We start from the raw sequence: 24,772 nt of genomic DNA, 5'->3' as shown, positions 1-24,772 counted from the left end.
AAACTATAAAATAATAATAATGATTTTATTCTCCTTGTTTTTTTTTTTAGGCCTAACTCTATTATTAAAGCAACTGAGAAAGGAAAGGTTGGGGTCGGAAACGATTATAACAGGTTTTCTTCCATTAGAAAATCATTTGTAGTTTTTAATTACAGCTCAGAGATTATCCACAGACGAGAAATTTCCTTGTGGAATCTCCGACAGTAATGTCCCCTCTAGAGTCTGTAAAAATCACTGTCTATCGATCCGATGGCCGTGGGAGAAACAGCAAGTGATTTCTCTGTCTAAGGCTCTGGGTGTTTACACTAAGACGGGGGCCCAGCACAAGTATTGGTTATCGATGGGAACACGGGGTGGGGAGGCTCTCTTGGCCTGGACAACAGCCACTCTGCTCACATGCAAGGACAGAATTCAAGAACGACGTAGTGCTCACCATGTGAAGGGAACAGTTTTAAAAGAAAAGAATGAGGGGAAAGGGGGGGGATACATTGGGAGCGTAGCATGAAGCCAGAAATACTTGCGCCTTGGGGCAACTTCAAAATCTTTCCCTGACACCCATACCGTAAAATAAAATAATCTAACTTTTAAAAAAAAATATATAACAACAACAGTTTTTTTTCTTTACCAATGACATTATTTATTATCATTGTATAGTGACCAAGTTGACCGCAGTAAAGCATTGCACAAATAACATCACATAGTATGGAATCATTTCAGCAACATATTCATGACCATTCTTTCTCAGAAACAACAGTTTCAAAGAAAAAATGGGTCTGAAAATATACATAAATAACATTGAATATAACAATTGAATCTCAATATATACATTAGTTATGTACAATAACGTATGTGTGCGACTGTTAAAGTATTCAACTGAAAAATGTAATACTTTGTAAATTGATGAAACTAAAATTTGTCTTTATTGAAAAATGTGTCACTTATCATTTCCCCCCCCCCCCCCGCACCACATGCACCCCAAATGTAGAAGAAATGTTTTTTATGGAAAAACATGTTTGTCGCTTGAAATAAATAAGAATAGTAGATTTTCCTCATCAAAATGTAAATATTAAATGAACATTGAAGTCACACAAAATGTTTAATTGTAGTGTTAGCTATGCCAGTTGTTTGAGTCCGGACAAATGTTTATTTGTAGCCTAGTAAATAATTGCAACTGTAATCTTATTATTGATAAAATAAAATAAAAAAGATCATCTATTTTATGTTAAAAAGTATTTCACCTTTTTTTCATCCTTCCTTAAAATTTTACTAAGTCGAGTTTATAAGCGATGTGCGTACGCTTTTGGCAATGTACTCAATATAATAATAATAATCTGTTAAGCAAAGATTCAGATATTTGGTCTAATGGATATTATAAACTTTGTGAATCTTCTGTCATAAAGTAGGTAACACTGATCAAATGTTATAAATCTGTTGAGTCCACCGTTGAGTGTAACATTCCAGAGCAATCAGCGTCTTGAAGCTTGTGAGATCTTGGGTCTTCAGGTGTCCAGATTTTGGCTACCATGGTGTGTCGAGGGCCTAGACTCGGATGTTTGAGATCCCTCCATGACAACGAGTGTCCGGTCAATGGCGGTGGTCCGTAAAGATCAAAGTCTTCATTAGGGCCTGTCAAACCAAAGAAACGTAAAGGTAAATACAATAAAAATGTGGATTTTAAAAAGGCATGATAGGTTTTTTTAAATTTGTTTTGTTTCTTCAGCACAGAGCACTCCCGTTTCCATTTCAAACTTTTAAAAAAGTTTTGACAAAAGTCTTTCGAATTAAAATGTCCTACATTGGTATAGACCAAAGAAAGCGCGTCTTGGACCCTCTCAAGGCCTTCCTTAGAGCCTTCAACACAGACAGAAACAAACGATAGAGCATCATGGCCACGTGCTGTGAAAATTGGTGCCGCCGAGCACAAGAAAACAGTCTTGGCAGAAGAAAAGTGCCAGAGAAGAAAACCTAGGCCACACACAAGCTCCACTTGGAAAAGCGTGCCCAGTAAGCTAACATGCAAAATTGCAATGCAAAGCCTACAGCCCCTGGGATGATAAAAGTGATCATCGTATCAAGATGGATGATCTATATGTATATCTAGATCAAGTAGCTCATGTGCACACACTTTGCATATTTTAACTTTAAAAACGGATTTAGAATGTTTCGTTCTTTTCTAAAATACTTTTGTTCCTTAAAACCAACAAGAAAGAATACTGTCTGTTGTGTTACAGAGTCAATCGGATACCTGTACAACTGAGCCGGCATGTTGTGCTACATGCGCTAGAGGGGATACCTGTACAACTGAGCCGGCATGGTGTGAGTCTAATTGCTGACCACATCCTGTCCTTTCGCATTGACTGCCTCACGGTCCATCCAGCTCGTGTCTTAACCTGGGCTTGGAGCAGTACCCTCGCGAAGATAGACACAATCTCTCTGAGATATTATAATGAGCTGAACGTGCCACTGTGCCCACTATTTGGCACGTTGAAGAGTCGCGGCGATTGGCCAACAATAGGATAGCAACACCTTATGAATAGACACAAACACACATACACAAACCTGGGGGGCTCATATTTATTATGTACACTACCAATGTAGGGGGATAGGGCGCTTGTTAAAAGAAAGGAAGGAGGGTTTAACACTACGTGTTTGATTCGGACTAAGATGTTGATAGTTTTCACAAAAAAAACAACTGGTAGCGGTTGTCTGCCCGTGTCCCCAGACAACAAAAGCCGGATCTGTATTGTTCCCCTGACGAGGATTGCAAGTTGACATAGTGTCATATTGAGGCTATGAGGCGTCTGTGCCCCCCTCCCCCACCCCGCACGGGGCGCGGTGTTAGCGAGCCTTAAGCTCTAGCATAGAAACACCTTATATCTTATGTTTTCAAATAGTTGACTTTAAATTTAACAATGGAGTCCCCTGGGGGGCGGGGCGGGGAAGGGGTATAAGTGGTGAAGGTTGTCCTTATGAGGGCAACTGAAGACATCTTGGACGTACATGGCGCCTAGTTTGTGCCGTTACTGGTAGCCTCTCAGTTTCAGCTATTGTTAAAGTATAAACGAAGGAAGGGACATCTTGTTCAAATCTCTCAATCTTGTAGACTCAAGCTTCTTTTTTTTATTTATGTTCTTTATGCAGACTCAGGGCTTTACACTCTGACATATCATAAGACATTATTGGGTGCTTGTCAAACTTAGTGGTCAAACTAAGGATATTTACATTTTTACATTTACACAACGTTCATTAAAAAAAAATCAACTTAAAAAAAAAAAAGTTTGTTTATTCCTAAAATGTTGGTGAGTTTGTAATACTTTCTGTTTGTTTGATCAACTTGATTTGTTTGTACTTCTTTAGTACGAGTCTTTTAACGAGATTCAATTCACTATGTCCGTCTGTCTGTCTGTGTGATAAAACGTTTGTATACCGGTATGTTATTTCTACCACACCCAATCTCGGATCAAGTTGAAAATTTGAACTATTATTTCTTCTACATGGCAAACTTGATTAAACAATTAGTTATTGGTAGTTAATTATTTCGTCAAGTATCAAACAAGGGAAAGAAATCGTACTTGGCAGATATGGTGATAAAAGTTGAATTAGTCCCCTTGAAGCGGCTTACGGCCTGAGTAAACAAGTTTTTTTAATGCATTTGAAAAGCGATCACAGTTACTTTTTCCCCTTTTTCCATACTGTTCCAGACAAGTGGTAGTATCATAGAGCAATAAGAAAGTTAAAAGCATGACATAACGCTTAACAAAATTGATTGGTAAAAATATTTTTAATCGCACAGATGTATAATTGCTAGTGTAGATCTATTACACATTTAATCACGTGACTGATCCAAACTAATTGATACAATCGCACTTAATATAAGACTTTTAAACATGTTTTTTCTTGTTGGGATTTTGTTTTAATTCATTTAAAACACCATTTTATCCAGATTACTTTCATATAATTATGTGTTTCACAGTTTAATCTTAATTAAAATACATTCACTAAGATTTACTTGATGTCATCTTTATAATGATTTGACCTTTTATCCTTTCTCTTCACATAGTAAGTGTCTAAAATGGCTTAAACATTTATTGTTTTTTCTTCTTGCATCTGTAGTTCATTGTCTTTGTTAACTCTAATGGAACCGAGGAAAACCCTGTGTTTTATTCTTTACAAATCTCTCTCACAATGTGGTGTTTGGAGGGTTAATAGTCCTTTTCAAATATCTGCCAACAAATAGTGTGTGCACTTGCTCTGCAGAGACAGACTACAGACTCAGAACCAGAAAATTTGAATTCATAAACAGAAAATGTCTCTTTGTAACCGGAAACTGCATTTATTGTTTCGTGGTTCTTGTTGGGCAATTTGTATTCTGTCTGACGTTGGCCACCTGGGCGGGACTATCCTATTTTTTTTATTTTTTTTTTTTAATAGAATATCCCCCTTTTTTTTATGCGCCTACTCTCCAAGTCATCCGGCTGTATCGAATCTCTTGGAAGTACCCGATGTGTATCACCAAACTTTCTTCCGCGGTTTGTTTCGTCAGAAATTTCATCTTTCCACATGAGAGGCTCTGTTAGGTAGCCAAAACCAAGGGCGGTAAATCAACGAATTTCATTTTACTAATTTTTTTTTCGGTTTTATCGTTAGATTTTCAGCAGATGAAAATTACGAGAAAACAAAAGAGTGCCCGCGGTTTTATGGCCAGCCATTGTTCTTAGGCGCCTTTGGTTCACTCCTTTCATGTTTAAGCCATTACCTTTCTTTATGTGCTGGGATATTATCAAAATTCATGGATTAACCGCAGTGCTTAATCTCAAACTTAAACAACGAAATGAACAAAGCATTTATTTGCAGTTTAGAACGGCGTGCCGCGGAAATCTGGCCGTTATTTAACACGTGTTGTCTGACATTGTTGTCAGGTTTAAAGTGCACAATAGGGACTCGACAGAACGCTTCGATAACAGAATTCTGTAAAGTACAATTCTACGTTTATACGCCGAACAAATTTAAAAAAAAAATCTTGCTAATATTGTTGATGTTTATTATGTGGTGGTCTTGCTTGAGTTAACTGTATGTCAAATACAATAAACTTTTTAAAATCTATACAATTTTAATATAAGAACCAATACTGTAGATGTATTTTTTGCGTAAATTGATGTGTTTTTATGCAGACAATATAAGGATAAGTTCAATTGCTATTTCATTAGGATATACACAAACATGGATAAATAGAGAAAAATAGTGGAAACCAAAGTTGGAGCTATTAATTTTCATACTGTATAGTTTAACGATGTGTAAATAGATATTCAACTTTATTCAAGTATATTAATTGTTCATACTTAGTGATATGTTTAGAAATTAATGGATCGAGTTCATTCTACAAACTCTTTACTTCTTGTCTAAAATGAAAACTCAATTATGTCTTTAAAAAAAACACTAAATATCAGAGAAGAAATGTATTTGTAAATGTACCTATCACAGAATTCACGTCTAGCGCTCTGATTCAGGGGCGCTTTAAGGCATGGGAGAAGTGGGCGACCCTCTAGGGTGCCAACTACCAATAGAGCCCACGGTGTTGTTGTTGTTGTTTTTTTCAGCAAATACTATTAAGAAGTAGGATGTTTCTGGATAATAATCAAATGGATTGTTAGTCTTTAAATCGGAGTTCTTCTACTTTAGGATAAATTAAACATATTACGTTCACAATAGATTCTTTAATATCAATACATTCAGTGTCAGTTGTCTCATTATCAGTACTGTTACGATTCTCTCTTCCTACTCAGGCCTTCCGTAAACACTGCTAAAACTCAACACAACACATCAACACATCAAGAACCTGACAACAAGAGCTCCACAATAATCTGGTACTTTAATAATGAGTGATTAAGTAGATAACAGCCAATACTAGACAATTGGCATCAAACACATCAACAAATAAAATGTCACTCTGTACATCACCGTACAAAACTCTACTGTCTCTCTTTCTGGACTTGTACATCAACACATGAGGACTCGACCAGGACCGACTTCATAGCCGACTAACAGTCCCGGTCTCGACGCTCTCCGGTCTTGAACTGCCGCTTTCCTACACACTGTCTCTCGTACACGCAGGCTTTCAATCACATGACCATAACATTGGTCATATTTGCGTGTAATCGTGTATTCGTACTACTGTCCCTTGTCCATGGCCCCACTGACCTGAATGATTCACGTGTGTGTCAGCTGAGCCTATAGTTAACCCTTTTGTGCCGCCAATAGGGTCATAACAGTACTTTCACTATTTATACTTTTACTATTTATAGTATTAGTTCTTTCACTATCAGTACCAATTTAATTCAAAACTGTTTCGATTGGTCAGAGAATGATATTAATTAATGTTGTTGTCTTTTTCAGCGGGTCAGTTCATGACTGACCTCCACTTTCTCACTGACCCCTTCACATCTCACAAAGACTTCAACTTCCTCAACAACTCCTGGATATTGCTTGGTCTTCAAACTGACCGAAGGCCAGAAAAAAAAAACGCTTTATTTTGTGAGCGTCAATACAAGTAGCAGGCGGGATCTTGAATTTGTTTTAAAACTAATGACTTTTTTTTCTGAAGTGGTCAGTCAGTGACTGGTCATTGTATTGATCTGATTATTAGAGATTTTTTAGATGACTCTTGTTTCAACTCTGTCATTTTCAAAGTTAATAGCATTTTTTTTTTGCTATGACGTTTATCACAGAGACTATTTTGTGGGTGTTGAAAATTTTTTTAAAAAAAGAAGATTTTAGTTAATTAAAAGTATTTTCTTTAAAATTCATAAGAATTTGCGACTTTTTCTCGTGTTTTAAACTAATCAGTGACATCGTCATTAAATAGATTAGAAAAATGATAATAAATACTCATTACAGAGAAACGTTCCAACGGTTCCGTGATATCGATGAAGAATGGAAACCTATCAATGTAATTCTTTTGGCAATGTATTTATTGACCAAACCGGTCATCATTTCAATTCCTTGTTTGTAAATACCCTTAATGACATATGACATTAATGTAAACAAACAAGCAAATATTTTGAAAAAAAAAAGTCACTGACCAGCATGACAGTAGATAATGACCTTCTTGGGCTGCTCGTGCACGTGAGTATGTACACTCTCCTTACTGCTCACGTCTGACTGGACAATCTCGGACAAGAAACCTATATAGCCGATGGCCAGTCTGAGTGTGTCCACTTTGCTCAACCTCTTCTCGTAAGGCAATGTTGGAATGTGAGACCGTAAACCTGGACAAAGTGGACAGTGGGATGTAGTAGAGAACATATCCATTTTTTTTTTAAAGATGGACTTTGTTTATTTAATAGGCTTACTAAAACAAGCCTTTACAATAGAGCAATTGCACTAGTTAATGCTTGTATAATACTGAGTTTTTTTTTCCTATAAGTTTCTTAATGACTAGATGAATACGACATATAATGCTGAAAAATAATCTTACAACGATTAAAGCATATCTATGAAAAAAAAAAATATAACTGTAATAAATGTGCTTAGACAAAAATATTTTTTTTAGAGAAATTGACGTGTTTTATCTTACTACTATTCTAGATTCAGGAGATATTCTATACATTGCGAATAGGATTTTTATACTTCAGTTAGCTGCTTTTTGTTTACATTATGACCATCATGATACCGATTGCACTTGAAAAAAAAAAGATATTTTAAGCAATAAAATGCAGTAACAAATGAAAAAGAGATAAAACGATGCAGAGAAATGTGGGAACGATATAATGGCAACTATACAGAAAAAAATAGTTTAAAAAATAGATAGAGTGCGATTTTTAACTAAATTTTTAAAAAAATGTTAAGGGCGCATACAGAAAGGTGATTAAGAATTAAAAATCAGAGTGTACTACAATGGGATAGCTTAAAAGTTTGATTCTGCAATGCTAAAAAGTCACCAAAAAAGTTCTATGCCCCTTTTATTTTCAATACAGAGCTCATCAATACTTTTGCATTCTCTACACCGGATACACCAAAGAGCATGTCATTTGTAGACTTGCTTCTAGTTACGAAAATCCTCCAAATAAGCCGCAGCGATTCACTTGTGAATAATTGGGTCACAATTGGTACTAAAGTTTGTTTTTAATTGACAGTAGCAGGTGGTTGTTGTTTTTATCACATTTATTAAATCTATTGCATTAACAAGAATTTATTCTTGACTTCAATTGTTAACTATAGTTTCTTGTTTAATTATCAAAACAAAATCTTGAATTAGAAGATTAGAGATATTCCAATATAGAAGATTTCTATAAAAAGCTTGTCTATTGTTGTATCGGATGTACAGAATATAGGATGTTAAGCTATGTATTTTTAAAAGATATATGTGTGTACACTTTTAAGCACTTCAGAATCCTATTTGTACACACTTTATTCCATAACACGAAGTAATAACAATATGGAAGACGTAGAGAGAGAGGTTACAAATGTGACAATGGCGTAACTATAAACATTAAAATAACAACAACTGGTTATTAACTAGCGGTAATAAAGCTGAGTTGGTAGGAAGTGCTAATCTTGAGTCATTTAGTTTTAACAATGATCGTGCAATTTGGTGTGCTTGACATTCATTATTTTATTTCAACATCTCCCCCAGTCTTTTCAATTGCTGACGTTTGTTTCATTGAGGTTCTATTTGATCTATACCAGTGCCTACATTCCCATATCACTTGCTTGTCTTTTTCAATGCTTCTGTATTTTAATTGCTTAAAGAATGTAGACCGGCTTTTTCAAACCAAAATGTTAACAAAGGGTAGATTATAGTGTTTACAAATGTTTTGTGAATCCCCAACACCGAAAGATTAAAAATATCTGATTAGATCAGGTATTTCTCATTACCTGAGAAACTAGGTATTTCTCATTACTATTCTACTATTTATCAAAAGGAAAGGACAAACTATGGATATAAAGTAGAAAATAGAATCCAGTTTGTGAACTGAATGCTTATTCCTGCTTCTAATTGTGTACACTGTATTTGTGACGTACCTTCAAAAGCATCATTGATCGACTGCATACGTTTTCTTTCTCTCATGTTCGCGGCCTGTCTTTGCTGCACCTGCTGCTGCTGGCATTTCCTCTTCCTTCTCCTGGAAGCCTTTAAACAGTTGTACCCCGGGGGATAGTCCGGCATCTCATCCGAGGACGGGCTCTGGAGGATGGTGCCCGAGGAAGGTGACGAAGGCGAGTGCAGCGGGGAGTAGCCGTAGCTGAGCCTGAAGCTGGTGTACAGCTGGTGGGGGTGCGTCTGCTCTTCCTGAAGCTGATGCTGGAGCTCGTGGTAATACTGCAGGGGCAACTGCTGTGTCTGCGGGTGCTCTTGGATCATGTTGTGCGGGTGATGGTGGTGGATCTGGTGGAAGTGTTCGTGATGGAGGTGCTGAAAGGTCAGTCCGTGCGCGTTCATTGTTGAGCTTTGTGGGGATGCCGACAGCAGCTGACACATTCAAAGAGGATGCTTAGTTGTCTCTGTTGCTTATTGATATGTGTAGTACATACGAGCTTGTATACATATATGACCAGCCTGTATCATTTAGTCTTGTTACAAAGTTTGGAATTTATGTTGTTTTTCTAGATCACAGTTATTTATCAAAATACTAAAATTATTCTATTTTTAGGTGAAATCGTCTGTTTTCAAAGAGAACTTCCAAATATTTTCTTCGTAATTATTAATTATCTTTGAATCGCACTTAATTAGTATGCATACAATTAAGGCAATAGTTATGAACAATCCAGAAAAGATAGAAATCAAGTCTTTAATCGTATATAATCTAAATTCCGTGACTAAAGCATCAATAACTCAAAAGCTATTTCATTCAAAGGTAAATCTGTAGAATGTTTCTTCTTTAATTGTGCGATATTGATTTTATGTTTCCAGACACGAGTCAGAGATAGAAGCGATGGATTAACTCCTTAGACTACACAACAAACACAACAGGTCTGTCTTTGAAGCCAATGAAACGTTAAGTCCGTCTTGACATCAAAGGTTCAATTATCGCCCGCACCTCCGATTGCGCAATCGTTAAATAGAAATGAAATCAAGCACAACAAGCGAAGCAGTTTACGGAGCGTCTTGCCTGCTTAGCTTTCAAACTCAGCAATCACCTCTATTGTTGGAATCCTCCAAGGAACCTGCAAATCATATTAAAACCGGATAATTAGATTTGACATCATCTTCCGTCACTAACGGCGCGATGCCAGCACTGAGCATCCGTTATTTCCGGTTCGTGCCAAGCTCGGGAGACTTTTATAACTTCATTTTTTTTTTTGGCCACCGCCCGCCAAAGACGTCGTGCCGTCACATGTCAATAAGAGAAACACGTGCTCGGACTCTGAGGAGTCGACCAATAGCGCGTCTCGCTTCAACACTGTTCAACATGAGAAACAATCGATTTCTTCTTGACGTTCTGATTGGAGGAAATGTGACCGTTAAGGCGGAGTTTCCAACAATTTACCCCTCTGGGGAAAAAAAGAAAGGGGGGAAGACAATAAAAAAAAAGAGAAAAGAAAGAAGAACGCCTTTTTGTTTTAAAATACTAATATTAATAAACAGTACGTTTTTAAAATATCGCCTTTTTTAGAAAGTAGAGTGACCACCCTTCAATAGTAGCAGCACAATTTTTAAATTTCATTTGGTACATTTAAAACAAATCAAAAGAAAGAGAATCGTGGAAATCTTTTTTTTTTTTTTCTTTGGCGTGTGTGTCGGTGTGGGGGGGGGGGGTATTTATGAGAAGAGAGCTCCCTCTTCTAGACTTATTTACTTGTTTGTTCTAACCGGGTTACTGGACTTGTTTGTTCTACCCGGGTTACTGGACTTGTTTGTTCTACCCGGGTTACTGGACTCAACTGTTGCTGCAGACCCAAGGTTGCCATTGAGATTGGTTCTATTCCAAGTCTATTTCCCGTTTTCAATCTTCTATACTGTATCTTTGTTAAGAACTAAGAAAAGAAAATGAGGAATGAGTTTCTTTTCAGCATATTATTCAATGTGAATGGCTGCCTAATCGTGTGATATGCGCTTCGAAACGATGGTCCAGAGTTCAAACCTTGCCTACTGCCATCCCCTGACTGTCCTGCTGAAGATGATTTTGTTACCGTGATCTTTGCTGCTCTAGAAGTTTAAAGATGTCTAATGTATTCTGCAACTAGGCATGTATTGTGCGCAAGTAACTTGTGAAAGAAAGTTTCTGCACGTTGAAATGTGTTTAGAATATTTAGATTAGCGTCATGGGAAACAAACATTTGAAAACGTTTATGTTGATAGATGTTGGTAAAAAAGCGTGTGCATAATTTGTTGTTGTCATCATCCTAAACAACGAGGCAGGACTAGGTGGGTGGATGAAGGATCTTCTTTGGCCTCACGTTTATGTTAGTTTACAGGGCAAAAGCAAGGGGTGCGCGATGTTTTGGTGCGGGCTGTTTTGGCACTAGAGGTTCTGATGATAATTTATGAAACATATGAATTTTTTTATAATAAATATTTATTTTATTATACTCACTCAAGAAAAAAAAGTTTGTAAAAATTTTTCATGAATTGCGAACTATGGATGGCTACCTAGTCGTGTAGTACTCGGGACTGTCACCTAGATGGTCCCGGGTTCGAACCCAGCCAGTCTCCATCACCTGCAGGTGGTTTGGGTAAACATGTAATCATCTTCAATTCTGAAGGAACATCCAAACACCTCAAACCACGGTATTGAAATTATATCATGGTTTTATTTTGTTTATGGAGAATATTAAAGCTCACACAATATTATAAAGTTAATGACAAAACACTAATTACACAACAAATTTATATTCCAAATGTCATTGTCTAAAAAAAATTACCTTTGTTCTTTACACAAAATAAAAGTTTGAACACAAACACACATATAAAAATAGTAATGTATTATTCTTTTTTAAAGACTTAATAAAATGAACAAATATGATTTTTGTTAAAACATTTTGCACCAAAATGGCTTCGCAAACACGTCCTGCAGTCAGAACTTATCGTGTCAAGTGCGCTCGAATTTCAAGTGTTATGCTTAAATTTCTCAGTATTACAAAGTTTCAAAATAACTACCAGGTGACCAAGCCCGAGATTATTCCTTATAGAAAGCCTCAACACTAACTGCGACGTAGCAACCCTTTAGACAATATACAATCATGAAATCAAGGAACATTTAAGCAGGACAGCATTTTTTATGCTAGGTATTCATTGTCATTAGTGATACATTTCTTCGCTTCATCTACACCAAATTTTGCAAAAAATCTCTAGGGTAAAGAGTGGATTTTGTAACAAAGTAAAAAGCCACAAGGTAAACAAACACAAATACAAAGCTTCATAAAATACTAAAAAGATAAAGACACATTTCTTATTCCATATGCTAGGACAATTTCATACAGTTTCGTGAGCTCCTTCTTCATTAGTACTATTAGAGCATGGAACGGGTAGCCTGAATCAGCCAAGAAAAAATAAGGACTTAGCAGAGTTTAAGTCTGTAATCAACAAGCACGACTAGATTGACACATGGATACGCTTAGAATATAATTATCTTCTCGTAAGGATGAACGACTGTAGTTTATTAGATAAGGAGATATCAATCCAAAAAGAAATGATTCATTTACCAGGGCAAACTCTATTGAGAGTTGATACATTTGTCGACTACATTTTGGGAGGTTGCTACAGAAAGGTAAAAGGTGAGGGGAGTCATCCAAATAAAAAATTTTTAAACCATGTACATCAAGCATGAGAAAATATTCTTTATTAAATGTGTCTAAACCAGTGATTCCCAAATTAGTCTATAGTCTATAATCTATATAGACCCTCTGGGGTCTACGAAGACTTCCAAGGGGTCCACGAAAGTAAAAAATTAAATTGGGGGTCTATGAGATGTCCACGGGGGTCTACGATAATAGATATCATTTAAGCAGGTCGTGACTATATATTTTACATCCCATTAATATAATTCTTTCACACATTAATATATGATTTGTACCTTAATTAATCATTTTAATATTTATCCTGCTATTCAAACAAAAAAACCTACATCTGATGTTATTAAAACAATTTCATTAAGCAACAATACAGTGCAAGGGCACATCGGTGGCATGAATTACAAAATTAAAAGCTTCTATGTAATTCTTTGCAAACGACTTTTATATAGTTTAGAATCAGCGGCGTCATAGGCTTTGACAGGGTGTAGCGTTGTGTGCTGCAAACTGCATAAGGGTCTCCGGCTCCATATTTTTCCTGAGGGTTAACCCACGAAGCCTTTCTCATGTTAGAGTTTAGCTGCAAGGCAGCAGAGGTTTGAATTCAGTTTTCCATCAACTAGGTGGGTGGCAAGCCAAGACTAATGAGCCCTTTCTGCTCGAAGCGTACTGGTTTAGGCTCATTTTTGCCCCTTCTCCTGTTAGTAAAAATAGTTCCGCGGAACCAATATTTGAGCCAGACGTGAAAGATCAAGAGATACACTGGAGACTACTCTTCGCGAAAACGTTTACAATGATACTTAAGGCAAATTAATTTATTAATTAATATTTAATGTTTGAATGTCTACTTTATAGAACAACAAATTCCTATATGAAACATAATATCCTTAGCAATGAAAAATGAATATCCTGAAAAAAAACATTTCCAGCGCAATACATATTAGTTGTTATTTTAATTGGTTTGAATTTGAATTTTATCAATAAAAAATAATAGATCCCTATACATTTTTTGTAGCTTTAAATTGCTTTTAATCTCTTCAACACGACGTGGCCTAAATTGTGCCGATGTGCCTAAACCCAAAAACTCACCTCCCCCCCCCCCCCTAATCTCTTCAACTCACTACAGTTAGAAATAAGTTTTAAAAAAAATGGCAATGAATTGGCAAAAAAAAAAATGCAAGTTAAGCAGGGGGTCTACCGAAAACCAGAAAACATGGCAAGGGGTCTACGGGACAAAAAAAATTGGGAGCCACTGGTCTAAACTATGAACTCACCCTCTTACAGTTTAATATTCTATGTTACTATTTTCTATATTAAGGGATTATATCTTCAGTCTATGACTAAAAATATCGCACTGAGTAATTCATTAATATTCGTCGCTTTCAAGTTACACTTTACCAATGGCTGAAAATAGAAATTTGAATTGCTCTTTCAAAGTCCACTCGAATATTTTTCTACCACTATTTTATTTTCACTATTGGAAATAAATTCAAGTATTATAGTTTTGGTTCTATTACATAACCGTTACACTTATAGTTTTATATGTTACATATCTATAACTATTGTATAAACACAAAATAATAATAGTTTAGTAAAATTTGACGAGGTCTGTTTGGTTTGTAGCGCTACGAATTGCCTAAAGCATGGTCTTGTTCACCCTTGAATTGCAGAGAGCCGTGTAGGTAGATTCTACTTTGTGCAAATGCTAATACTGGATAAGACGGTGAGCAAATGTTTGTTTGGGCTCATGGTTACAAAGAAATGTTTTAATCTAGTGCAGTAGTCCGTGTGACGTAAGTGGATAGACAGCGTTGTCAAGTATCATTCGAACCAATTCCATTCATAAATTATTTACAGCCAAAATTAATTTATAAAAAAAAATTAAACCAATATAACGGTCGACCTCGAGTTTTCTCAATGTGGCCAATAAGCTAAGGATTTTTTTCTCTCTAATACGCATGCACATTGAAATTTTGAAGAAAACTGTTTGAGCTGTTTTCAAAACAAAATACAAAAACTTTATATACGCCTGATGATTTTGAGTGCAGGTTCAATTGGATGCTCATTATAATCACAGTGTGTGGAAACGATTGTAGGGTAATATGTCATTGAACAGTGGCATCCAATATGCCCATGCCTTATATTTACAAAATTTCTGAAGCAGGTGTGAACTTTTTCTTTGTAGGAGTGTATTGTAAAACTATGAGGGACTGGAAAAGTGTATCATAAATCGCACATCGATTTGTTTCTTGCTATGCTGTACGAACAATTAACCAACTAAAGTAAAAATCAAATATTTAATTGATCACTTGGCATTAGTAGCCCGGTTAGCTCAGTCGGTAGAGCATCAGACTTTTAATCTGAGGGTCAAGGGTTCAAGTCCCTTATCGGGCGAGGATTATTTTTTTAACTAAAATTTTGTTGTCTTTATAATTTGATTCTAGTTGATACAATATAGTTGATACAATCTAGTTGATACAATATGCTCGTGCGTATAATAAAATTAATGTGTGTAAAAAAAAAATCTTAAAAAAGGTGTGTTTTTTTTTTCTGTTGAGTATTTTGATTGTAGTAAGTCAAATAAAACGAAAAAAGTTGTACGATATTTAAAGAATAAAACATAAAACGATAAATTCCATTCAACAAAATCTATTCAATAACCACATACTAAACAGTTCATGAAAATGGTCAAAACTGTTTTGTTCTGTCATCACATTTGCATGTATCTTTCACTCCTAACAAAACCTTCTAGCTGCTAACATAGTACACAAAAGATCTTATGCTCCTAATGTTCTTGATGCTCTCAATGTTCTTGATGTTCCTAATGTTCTTGTTGTTCTCCATTCCTACAATGTTCTTAATGTTCTTGTTGTTCTTAATGTGTCTAATATTTGACTTGAAAACAGTGTCGAGCGAGTTCCACCCATACGTGAAAAGGTGTTCTGAAAAGATAGGCCAACATTGTAGACAGACTAGCTATTAGAGTACCACTGGAACAGAACTAAGTTTAAAAAACAAAGCAAAGCAAAGAATTAAACATTCATCTTTGAAGTTCAAATTTACCATTTATTTTGCTCATAAATAAAGCCAATTTAGGAAAACTACGTGTTTAAAAATAAAGTTTTATACATTGTTCTCGGTATTGTGCCATCAACAATGTGTCTCATTTAGCGTTAAGAGAATCACATTTACCTTTCATCAGAAAATGAATTTCCTTTCATAAAAATCTCTTGCATAATGACTACAGCGGAAAGATTAGACCATTCCCGAAACCCTAAATGTAAACCGCACGCGCATCTAAGCTAACAATAATAATAGATTCTAGAGTGATGAATCTTAAAAATTGCGACAATTAAGATACTAGATTATCGTTCTCTACTGTTTGCCGACTTTCTACTGCCCCATTTTACGACACTGTCTTGAGAATGCATCACTTTGAAATCATTTTAGTTCACAAAGAAACTAGAATTAAAACGATGCGAATTCCAGGGGGGTTCTAGAACTCACGATCATAATAGACTTTGTGCAGAGAATTGAATATAGGGAAAGACTTCTTCTCAAACCCTCTCAGAAAACAAAACAATAACCGTTAGATCCTAACTCTTTCCTTCTTTGTATTTCCTGCACTATTTCGTCCTATTCTTCAGGCCTAGTGAAGCCATTTTAAATTATTTATGTGCTTGCTCCAGTAGTTTTGGTTCTTCACCTGTTTATGCGAAAACTCAAATCACTCAAACTGAAGAAAATATGAAAGTTGAGTCACGAAAAAATACAATCCAACTCATGCTGTGTTGTGGGGCTGGGGTGATTTCAAAAGGGACCAAGACTAATTCTTACTTGACTAGTTTTCTTCTCTCATCCAATGTTGCCTGTTATTACACTTCTAAGTCATTCTTTCCGAGTTTTATTTTGGCATTTTTGTTAGTAGTTTTTTTTTTCCTACCAAGAATAAAGGCTCTGCTTTTTGTTGCGAAACCAGCCCGAGTCACTTTGTTTTTTTCTTTCACCACCGCTCTCCCCACCTAAACATTGTGTCTCCTCCGTTTGCGCTCACTATAGTATCTCACTAGACCGGTATAATAGTATGTGACTCGTGAGTCAGTAACTGCCATTTTGTCTCCGCTACTTCCCCGCCCCCTTTCTCCTGCCGGAGACAGTTATATTCATTGGGGCTATAACACCACCTTGCTCTCCCCCAAATCCTTTTCATTCCTCTGAGTTTGCTCAGGCTTGTGAGACTAACAGTAACTGTGCATTGAGTCCGAGAATAAATAGAGTATTTTCCCTTGCGTTCTACTTCTATTCGGCTCGAAGTAATTGGTGAAGCGATCTCAGGCCATTGACATCTCAAGTTCTGGTCTACTATCTCAGCCATTATGTCATCACTTAGTGCTCTTGTCAAGACCAAGAGACTTGGTGCACCTTTGTTTTCAGTTTCTAGATGATTATACGCTTTGTGTGGGGACTCTATTTACACGAGTTGACCTTTAGCTTCCCTCGCCCTTGCAACGTGCAACGAAATCGTTAAGAGTCATAGACTGTCGGCGCTGTCAACTCTTCGAATTTCTTGCTAAGAAAGTTTCACACACGTTTTAAAAAAAAGTTTATAGATATTAAACTTTTCTAATTTGTTATGAAGAAATGTGCTAAAAACAAAAATAAAATTAAAAACTACTGGTTGGTAATTTTAAAAAGTTTAAATTATGAAGAATTTTGATCTGTCTTGTTCAATATATCATTGCAGGGTGGCAGTGCATTAGTCTATCTAGATACTAGATTTATTTGTTTTTTTATTTGTATATTAGGCTAAATATAGTTTTGAACTATATATATATATATATATATATATATATATATATATATATATATATTCCTAATATCCATTTTATTTTTGACTTTCATCTATGATTTTGGTTTCGACTACACCAAACCCAAGTTGGCAACTAAGAGGCAGAGACAGCAGATTGGTGTTTGAGGCTTATACAGATACATTTTCTCCAACGAGGCTTCACTTTCTATTGTTGTTATACGGCAACTATATATTTCTATAGCCACCGAAATATCTTTGTGAGCTACGCAATAGTGAGTTACCATACTGTGCTTAGATTGTGGTTTCAGGCAAATGGTTCTGGAAAAAAAAAACTAAATCTAAAAATTACCTTATTCTTCTGGCCCTATTTGGAAAACGCAAATAGGTTAGTAATGAACGAAATATTCTTACTCTTAAGTAGGGATAGACTTTTTTTCATTTCAAAGTTCTGGGTTTGAGACTGAAAACTCGTGGCATCAATCCGGCTTTCCCCTGCTGCAATGTCTGACATGGATAGCAACAAAACAGACAAAGATTTAATATTCAAGAATCGATAAATCTAGAACATGTAGGCTTTGATTTCTATTGGCTTTGTTTTAAAGTCTTACAGAAAAAGATATAAAATCACATAATCTGTTAAAAATATCATAGGACTTGCATAATTGAAATGATATTTTTTTTGTACATTATATTGTTTTTAATTGACACTTTTACCGTCCGTACACACAATTAATTTCTAAATTATGTAAACTACATTTATCATTCTGCTAAAATACTGTAACGTAGTATAGAGCAGCTGTTACATCAAGTTTATTTTTAGATTTCTGCAAGCGTCTGCAGAGCAAAGTCGACGAGTTCTTGGAACTAGGATGCTTTTTTGGAACAGAAGCGGGCAAGTGAATTTCATAAAAGGAGCGATTTTGATCGATTCCAAATATAGTATGAGCCTAGTATAAGGTAGATGATAAAAAGGTTTTGAAAGGACGGGGAAAGTCAGTTGTAGTTGAGAACTTGAACGACAAAAGTAAAACTTGTTTCATTGTATTGTACAGTGTATATTTTATTAAAGTGATTCCTAGTTCCAGAATTAAGGATCTTAGTTATTTGAATTAATAGTTTGCATAGCCTGTTTAGTATATAGATTTATATAGTCTGTCCTAACATATAAATCCTATGAGTTTGTAGGGTCTAACTAGAATTTTCCCGGTGTGGCCAACGAGCTGACTGCCTGGTCGTGCGGTTTTCGCGCTGGACTGTCGTTTGGATTTATCGATGGTCCCGGGTGCAAACCCTGCCCGCTCCCATCCCCCGTCGTTCTGCGGGAGGTTTGGACTAGGAAGCATGGGCGTAGCCAGGATTTTTTTTTCGGGGGGGGGGATTTTTTTTCTCCTCCCGCGAAAAAAATATTTGTATATGTTTGTGTGTGTGTACATAATCTTTATTATATTCTAACCCTTCATTCTTTTGGAACACGTTTATTGTGTCCTAGAATATGTTCTTCCTGTAGTAGTTTGCTTTAGATTTTATATCGAAAAGGGAAGTTTTATCGTCAAAATCATCTGTTGGGGTTTTAAACTAAAAAATCTCAGGACTTATTATTATTTGCTGGTATTTTAAATTCAAAACCCAATTTAGCTACTATCATGGAATTCGGTAACTGTACCTTGCTTTAGAATAATATTGAAGATAGAGGTTTTCCACCTCAAAACGCTCTGTAGGGGGATTTTAAACTCAAAACTATCTGGAGGAGAGAAGTTTAAACTCAAAACCCCCAATTGGCTTGGCTACGCTTTTGTAGTTTGCTTTTTTTTTTTATTTTGAAGAGGTATTTTTTAGCATCAATCCCTTCTGAATGGGGATTTAAACTCAAAACCCCTTTTGGCAACGCTGATAGCATTTTGAGTGCGTAATTTGCTTTTAATTTTTACATTGAAGATGTATTTTTTAGCTTCAAACCCGGCTGGCGGGGGGTTTAAACTCAAAACCCCTTTGGCTACGCTCATAGATTTTAGAGTGTCTAATTTGCTTTTTTTAAAATTGAATATGTACTTTTTAGCTTCAAACCCCGCTGGCGGGGAGTTTAAACTCAAAACCCCTTTGGCTACGCTCACAGATTTTAGAGTGTGTAATTTGCTTTTTTTTAATTGAAGATGTATTTTTTAGCTTCAAACCCCGCTGGCGGGGGGTTTAAACAAACTCAAAACCCCTTTGGCTACGCTCACAGATTTTAGAGTGTGTAATTTGCTTTTTTTTTTAATTGAAGATGTATTTTTTAGCTTCAAACTCCACTGGAGGGGAGTTTAAACTTAAAACTGAATCAAAGCCCATTTAGCTACGATCATAACATTTTGAGTGCATAATTTGCTTTTTTTTCATATTGAAGAGGGGTTTATCGTAAATTTTGGAGGGGGTTTTAAAATCAAAATCTTCCTTAACTGTGCTCTTGGAGTTTGGGGATTGTTTTAAACTCAAAACCCCCTTTGCTGCGCTGGGGCAAGGGATGGTTTAGTATTAAAATCTCACCTAAAATAAACAAAATCAAAGCAAAAAATCAGTCAACCCCCACCCCCCCCTGGCTACGCCCATGCTAGGAAGTATACTATCTTCAACTCTGAAGGAACATCCGAAACATGTTCAACATTTTATATCTAAATAAGTCTAGGTCTATTAGATATAGATGTCCATATAATGATACTACTACTATATAATTGTAATTGTACGAAGTCCAGTTGGCTCATTTGTTAAATGCACACTTTCACGGTGTCAACATTGTGGTTTCGATATCCTTGTTTGAAGCAAATGTATAAATTATTTTATTTTTTATTTTATTTTAAGTTGTAGGCTATAATGGAGGTATTGTCTTTTTAAAAACTGTTTTTTTTTTTAAATGTTTTTCTTGTTTTAAACAAAAGCCACTGTTAGGTACTGTCCTCCGAACTGTTTTAAACAAGAAGTGCAAGCCACTGTTAGGTATTGTCTTCCGAACTGTTTTACGTAGTTTTATCTTGCTAGTAACAAGAATAATGTCAATTTCGATTTCATAATATTTAAAATATGCTCATTGATTCAAGGTGACCAATCATTTAAAATAATTGTGCTGATTTTATAAACATTTGCAAAAGCATATACGAGAGAAAAAAGCTGTTACTTTTGATTCAGTAGCTTTACAAGATCTACATTGTCCAAATCAAAAAACTAAAACTTCAGAGGGGGGTGTACAAGAGAGAAAAAAACTTTCCGCAATGATGCCATGTTCTTGTTAGCCCCGTGACATTTCTTTGTCCCAAGTCTGTACTACAAGTACTATTCTGGGCCGGTTTAGTACATTGAGCAGTCGGAACACTCAGGACAAAACAACAGTCCAAAGGAAGATTGTTTGAATAGGCTGAAGTTAGTTGAGAATGCAGTGAAAGATTCTTCAGAAAAAAAAAAATGGAGGTTGCAAAAAAAAATAAAGGGAGGGGGGGGGGGAGGGAGTATTTTTAAAACTGTTTCAGTACCAGCTTCATATTTAAATACCTTTTGTGTGAGGTTTCTAGAGGGTACGTTTTTTTGACGTGCAGACTCATTTCAACCCGATGCAATTGCAGTGCAGTTCAATCAAAAAGTAGTTGCACGACTTGAATACCAGCGGCTATAGCCTTTACAGTCTGCACTCAATCAAAACTTGTTTCCATCATTTTTTTTTTACTGACAGCTGTTAAATTGTACAAATATATTCAATCTTAAATAATTAGGATCGAATAAATATTCAGAGGCGTAAGAAAACGGGAAAAGAAAATTTCTAAACATTTTTCTCTACCTTTATTTTATATTCGCACTTCAAAAAAAAAAAAAAAAAAAAAATACGAGCATTTTGGTTTCGGCTGTGTTATAGGAGCACCACTATTATAAACACTGATGTCAATTGATTTATTTAACAAGAAAAACATTTAAAATACTTTTCTTTAAAAGACAATACCTCTTTTATGCAACTTATAGAGCGATTGTTTTTCTCTTAAAAACGAATGAATGTTATATTGAAAAACAATAGAACATTTTTGTTTACCCAGCCCCCTTCCCCTTATCCTCGAGAAAGAATCCTGGTTAGCGCATGTCTAGATCTAGTACACTTTATAAAATTCCAATGATAACCATTTACATCTAGACTTAGAAGACGATGCGCAAAATTTTCCTGAACAAAAATCTTCCGTCAGAAAAGCCTCCATTCGGAAATTCCCGAAATCGAAAGTCAATTCAATTCAACTCGAAAGTCCTTTCAAAAACCGATATTTGGATATAGACCTAGACGGTAGACGTAGACCTCTAGTCAAATTTAGTGTATTTTATTTTATTTTTTTACTTGAAAAATGATAACTGTCAAACTAGAGTTTTCCCTGTGTGGCCAACGAGCTAGTAATTCTTTTATCAGAAATATACATCAACTATTAAATTTCTAGATAAATTGTTTTAGCCGTTTTTGAGATCAGCGTTCAGGTTCCTCCATTAAGTTCTGACTTGAATAGAGGCGCAAAATTTGCGGAAAAGGCTTAAATAATATTGGTGCGAGATTTTCATCATTTGCCCCATCTCTGTAAGCAACCTCTCTCTCTCTCTCTTTCTCTCTCTCTCTCTCTGTGTCTCTCTCTCTCTGTCTCTCTCTCTATCTCTTGTTTCAAGCGCGTACAATTCATCATGGTTTTTTTTTTTTGTTTAGTATTTCTTAGTCTTATTTCATTGATTTGAGTTGACCTATTTGAACACAATTTGCGACTTAGTACGAGTTGACTGTATCCACTGACCTAAAAGTTCACTCGAGTGTGTATTTATCTGTTCTCGCCATCACCCTTGTTCAATGTCGGCTTTTTTCAACCTTTTTGTTTTAACTAACAGCTCCGGAGGCATGGTAGCTTAGTGGCGACTAACTAACACTTGACTTTGGTTGTGTCAACCAAGAGATAGCCATCAATTGCATCAGGGACGTATCGATCTTGGACGATAGGTTCATTATTTTCTAAAGCAAACAAGGGAGACAAGAACAAAACATGTTGCCATTAGTAAGAACATAATTTCTTTGTGGGTTATTGGTAGGGATAGTGTCATCAAAAGAAAAGAGACTAGTGCCGGGGCTTACCCCATGAATATGTGCTACATGCGCCGGCCATGTCACGACAACACTAGTCGAGATTACACAACAAACCTTTACGACGGGAGCCGCCACCCGCGTCACGTGGCGGTCGTGACGCCCCCGTGACTGGGTCGGTGTGAAGAGGTATCACAAAAAGCCCCCTCAAAGATCTTCGGTCCGGATGCGCGCACTCGTCGGTCACGTGGGGAGTCCACGGCAGACAAACACGGGGCCACGGTCCGCGGCTCGCAGAATGGAAATTGGCAACAAAGTTTTGAGTGGGCTGTGTTGATTAGAATGTGATCGTTTCCACCAGCGATTTAACGTGTTCTCTTCCCGTGGCCTAATCAGTCCACTCTCGCCAGCATACAGCGGCATGTCAAGAATGGAAAGTTCGGTTGTTGTTTTTGTTACTGACATTTGCTTTTTTTTTCTTCCCTCGCCTTTATTGCGGTCGTGTCCTTTTAACACTGTGGCAATTTCCCCAGTAGGCTTCGAAAAAATGAAATGAGGAAACAGTTTTTTGAAGATCTTATCGTCCATTCATCTAATATCCATACGTCAATACAATAAATGACTTTTTGAGAAACTGTTTTTTTATGGCTGATTTCTCTGGCACAATTTAAAGCATGATCTAAGAGAACAGAATGGAGTCTTCAACAGAGAACAAAAAAGCCTCTTTGACTCTGCTCCGTGAACTGACTATTCAAAACGTTTTAGAAGCCTTTTTTTTTTCTCTTTTTGCAAAAATCCAACTTATTAATTTGTTGGCTCCGTTGCTCACTCATCCGTTAAAACTAATAAAATTAGATGGTTGACAAATTGCTTTTTGCGTGAAAGAAAGTCCGATCAAACAGTATTAGATCTAATAGGAGCATAATTTGTTGGTCGTGAGATGTTGACTCTCGACTCTTAGTCGCGCCAACTTTCAAAGCACCAAACGTCCAAATGATTTCTTTCTTTGGAACTCTCATGTTCTTGCTTTGGAACTCTCATGTTCTTTCTTTGGAACTCTCATGTTCTTTCTTTGGAACTCTCATGTTCTTTCTTTGGAACTCTCATGTTCTTTCTTTGGAACTCTCATGTTCTTGCTTTGGAACTCTCATGTTCTTTCTTTGGAACTCTCATGTTCTTGCTTTGGAACTCTCATGTTCTTTCTTTGGAACTCTCATGTTCTTTCTTTGGAACTCTCATGTTCTTGCTTCAGTCTAAAACATTCTAAAATGTTATCCTGGTTTAAAAAATAAAAGTAGGCCTATAACTTGCGCAACCTAATAGATCTACATGAAGTTTTACAAAAGTAAACGAAGATTAACACAATCCCATTTTCTATATGTATGAAGAGCAGTGTGGAGTCGAATCTTTTCTTTGAAAGGTCGATTATATTTGAGACATAAGTAGCTTTTTTTTTTAAATATTTTTTTTTTTTGCTTATATGTTACCTTTGGTATTAACTATTTTCTTTGCCACAATGGCTGAAACTCCCTGCCAAGTAGATCGCTCTTTCCTAGTTTGTTTGTTTTTTATTACACATTCATTGGTGGGAACCATCTTTATATGCCATGACCAATTGTAATGCAATTTAAATTGTAATTGCGAGAACTTGTTAGAGACTGTGTTCAAGTTTGCCCTAAAATCTAAATTGAAGCTGCTGGTAGCAAAACATACATGTAATATTTGTTTACTCTGTATGACAAGGGACAAAATAGCTTTTACACTTTCTCTGGAATTATATAGGGTCTTCCTCAGTTGCGAAGCGATCATACATCATTTCATAAAAATAAGATGAATACCTGGGCATTTGCTATGGTCTGAACAATGTCGCCCACACAGCAGGTCCCCCCCCCCTTTTCACACAAAGGAATGGCAAGTGCTGATACAGTTTGGGATCAGCGGCGTCGCAGGCTCTGCCAGGGTGTAGCAATGTATGCTGCAAACTACATTTAGGTCAACAGCTTCTTATTTTTCATCAGGGTTGACTCCCGAAGCCTTTCCCATGATTGGGTATAGCTGCAAAGCAGTGGAGGTTTGAATTCAGAGTTTTCCTTCTCCTAGATGGGTAGCCAGCTAAGAGTAACGAGCCCCTCCTACCCGAAATTTACTGGTTTAGGAACTTTTTACTTTTA

The 24,772-nt window shown here is 36.2% G+C and overlaps 2 protein-coding genes and 1 non-coding gene across 3 annotated transcripts in view; 2 read left to right on the top strand and 1 right to left on the bottom strand.

Moving 5' to 3' along the window:
- Positions 1-635: 635 nt before the first annotated feature.
- LOC106058136 (pancreas transcription factor 1 subunit alpha-like) lies at positions 636-9,632 on the bottom strand. Its single transcript, XM_013215517.2, has 3 exons — positions 9,022-9,632; positions 7,080-7,265; positions 636-1,626 (listed from the first exon to the last, which is right to left on the bottom strand). The coding sequence occupies exons 1-3, from the start codon at positions 9,476-9,478 to the stop codon at positions 1,421-1,423; spliced, it is 849 nt and encodes a 282-aa protein (XP_013070971.2). The 5' UTR covers positions 9,479-9,632; the 3' UTR covers positions 636-1,420.
- Positions 9,633-15,050: 5,418 nt separating this feature from the next.
- Trnak-uuu (transfer RNA lysine (anticodon UUU)) lies at positions 15,051-15,123 on the top strand. Its single transcript has one exon. It is a non-coding gene; the product is annotated as a tRNA-Lys (tRNA).
- A 2,712-nt stretch (positions 15,124-17,835) lies between these two features.
- Positions 17,836-24,772, top strand: part of LOC106058134 (integral membrane protein GPR155-like) — a 43,494-nt gene continuing 36,557 nt past the window's right edge. The window contains exon 1 of the mRNA XM_056026500.1: positions 17,836-17,924. The gene's annotated coding sequence lies outside the window, so the exon portion shown is untranslated. The remainder of the gene's footprint in view (positions 17,925-24,772) is intronic.

The sequence above is a fragment of the Biomphalaria glabrata genome, chromosome 1 (assembly GCF_947242115.1).
Source record: "Biomphalaria glabrata chromosome 1, xgBioGlab47.1, whole genome shotgun sequence".
Taxonomy (NCBI): Eukaryota; Metazoa; Mollusca; class Gastropoda; family Planorbidae; genus Biomphalaria; species Biomphalaria glabrata.
Note: the sequence above shows the minus strand (reverse complement) of the source record. Positions and strands in the feature narration are given on the sequence as shown.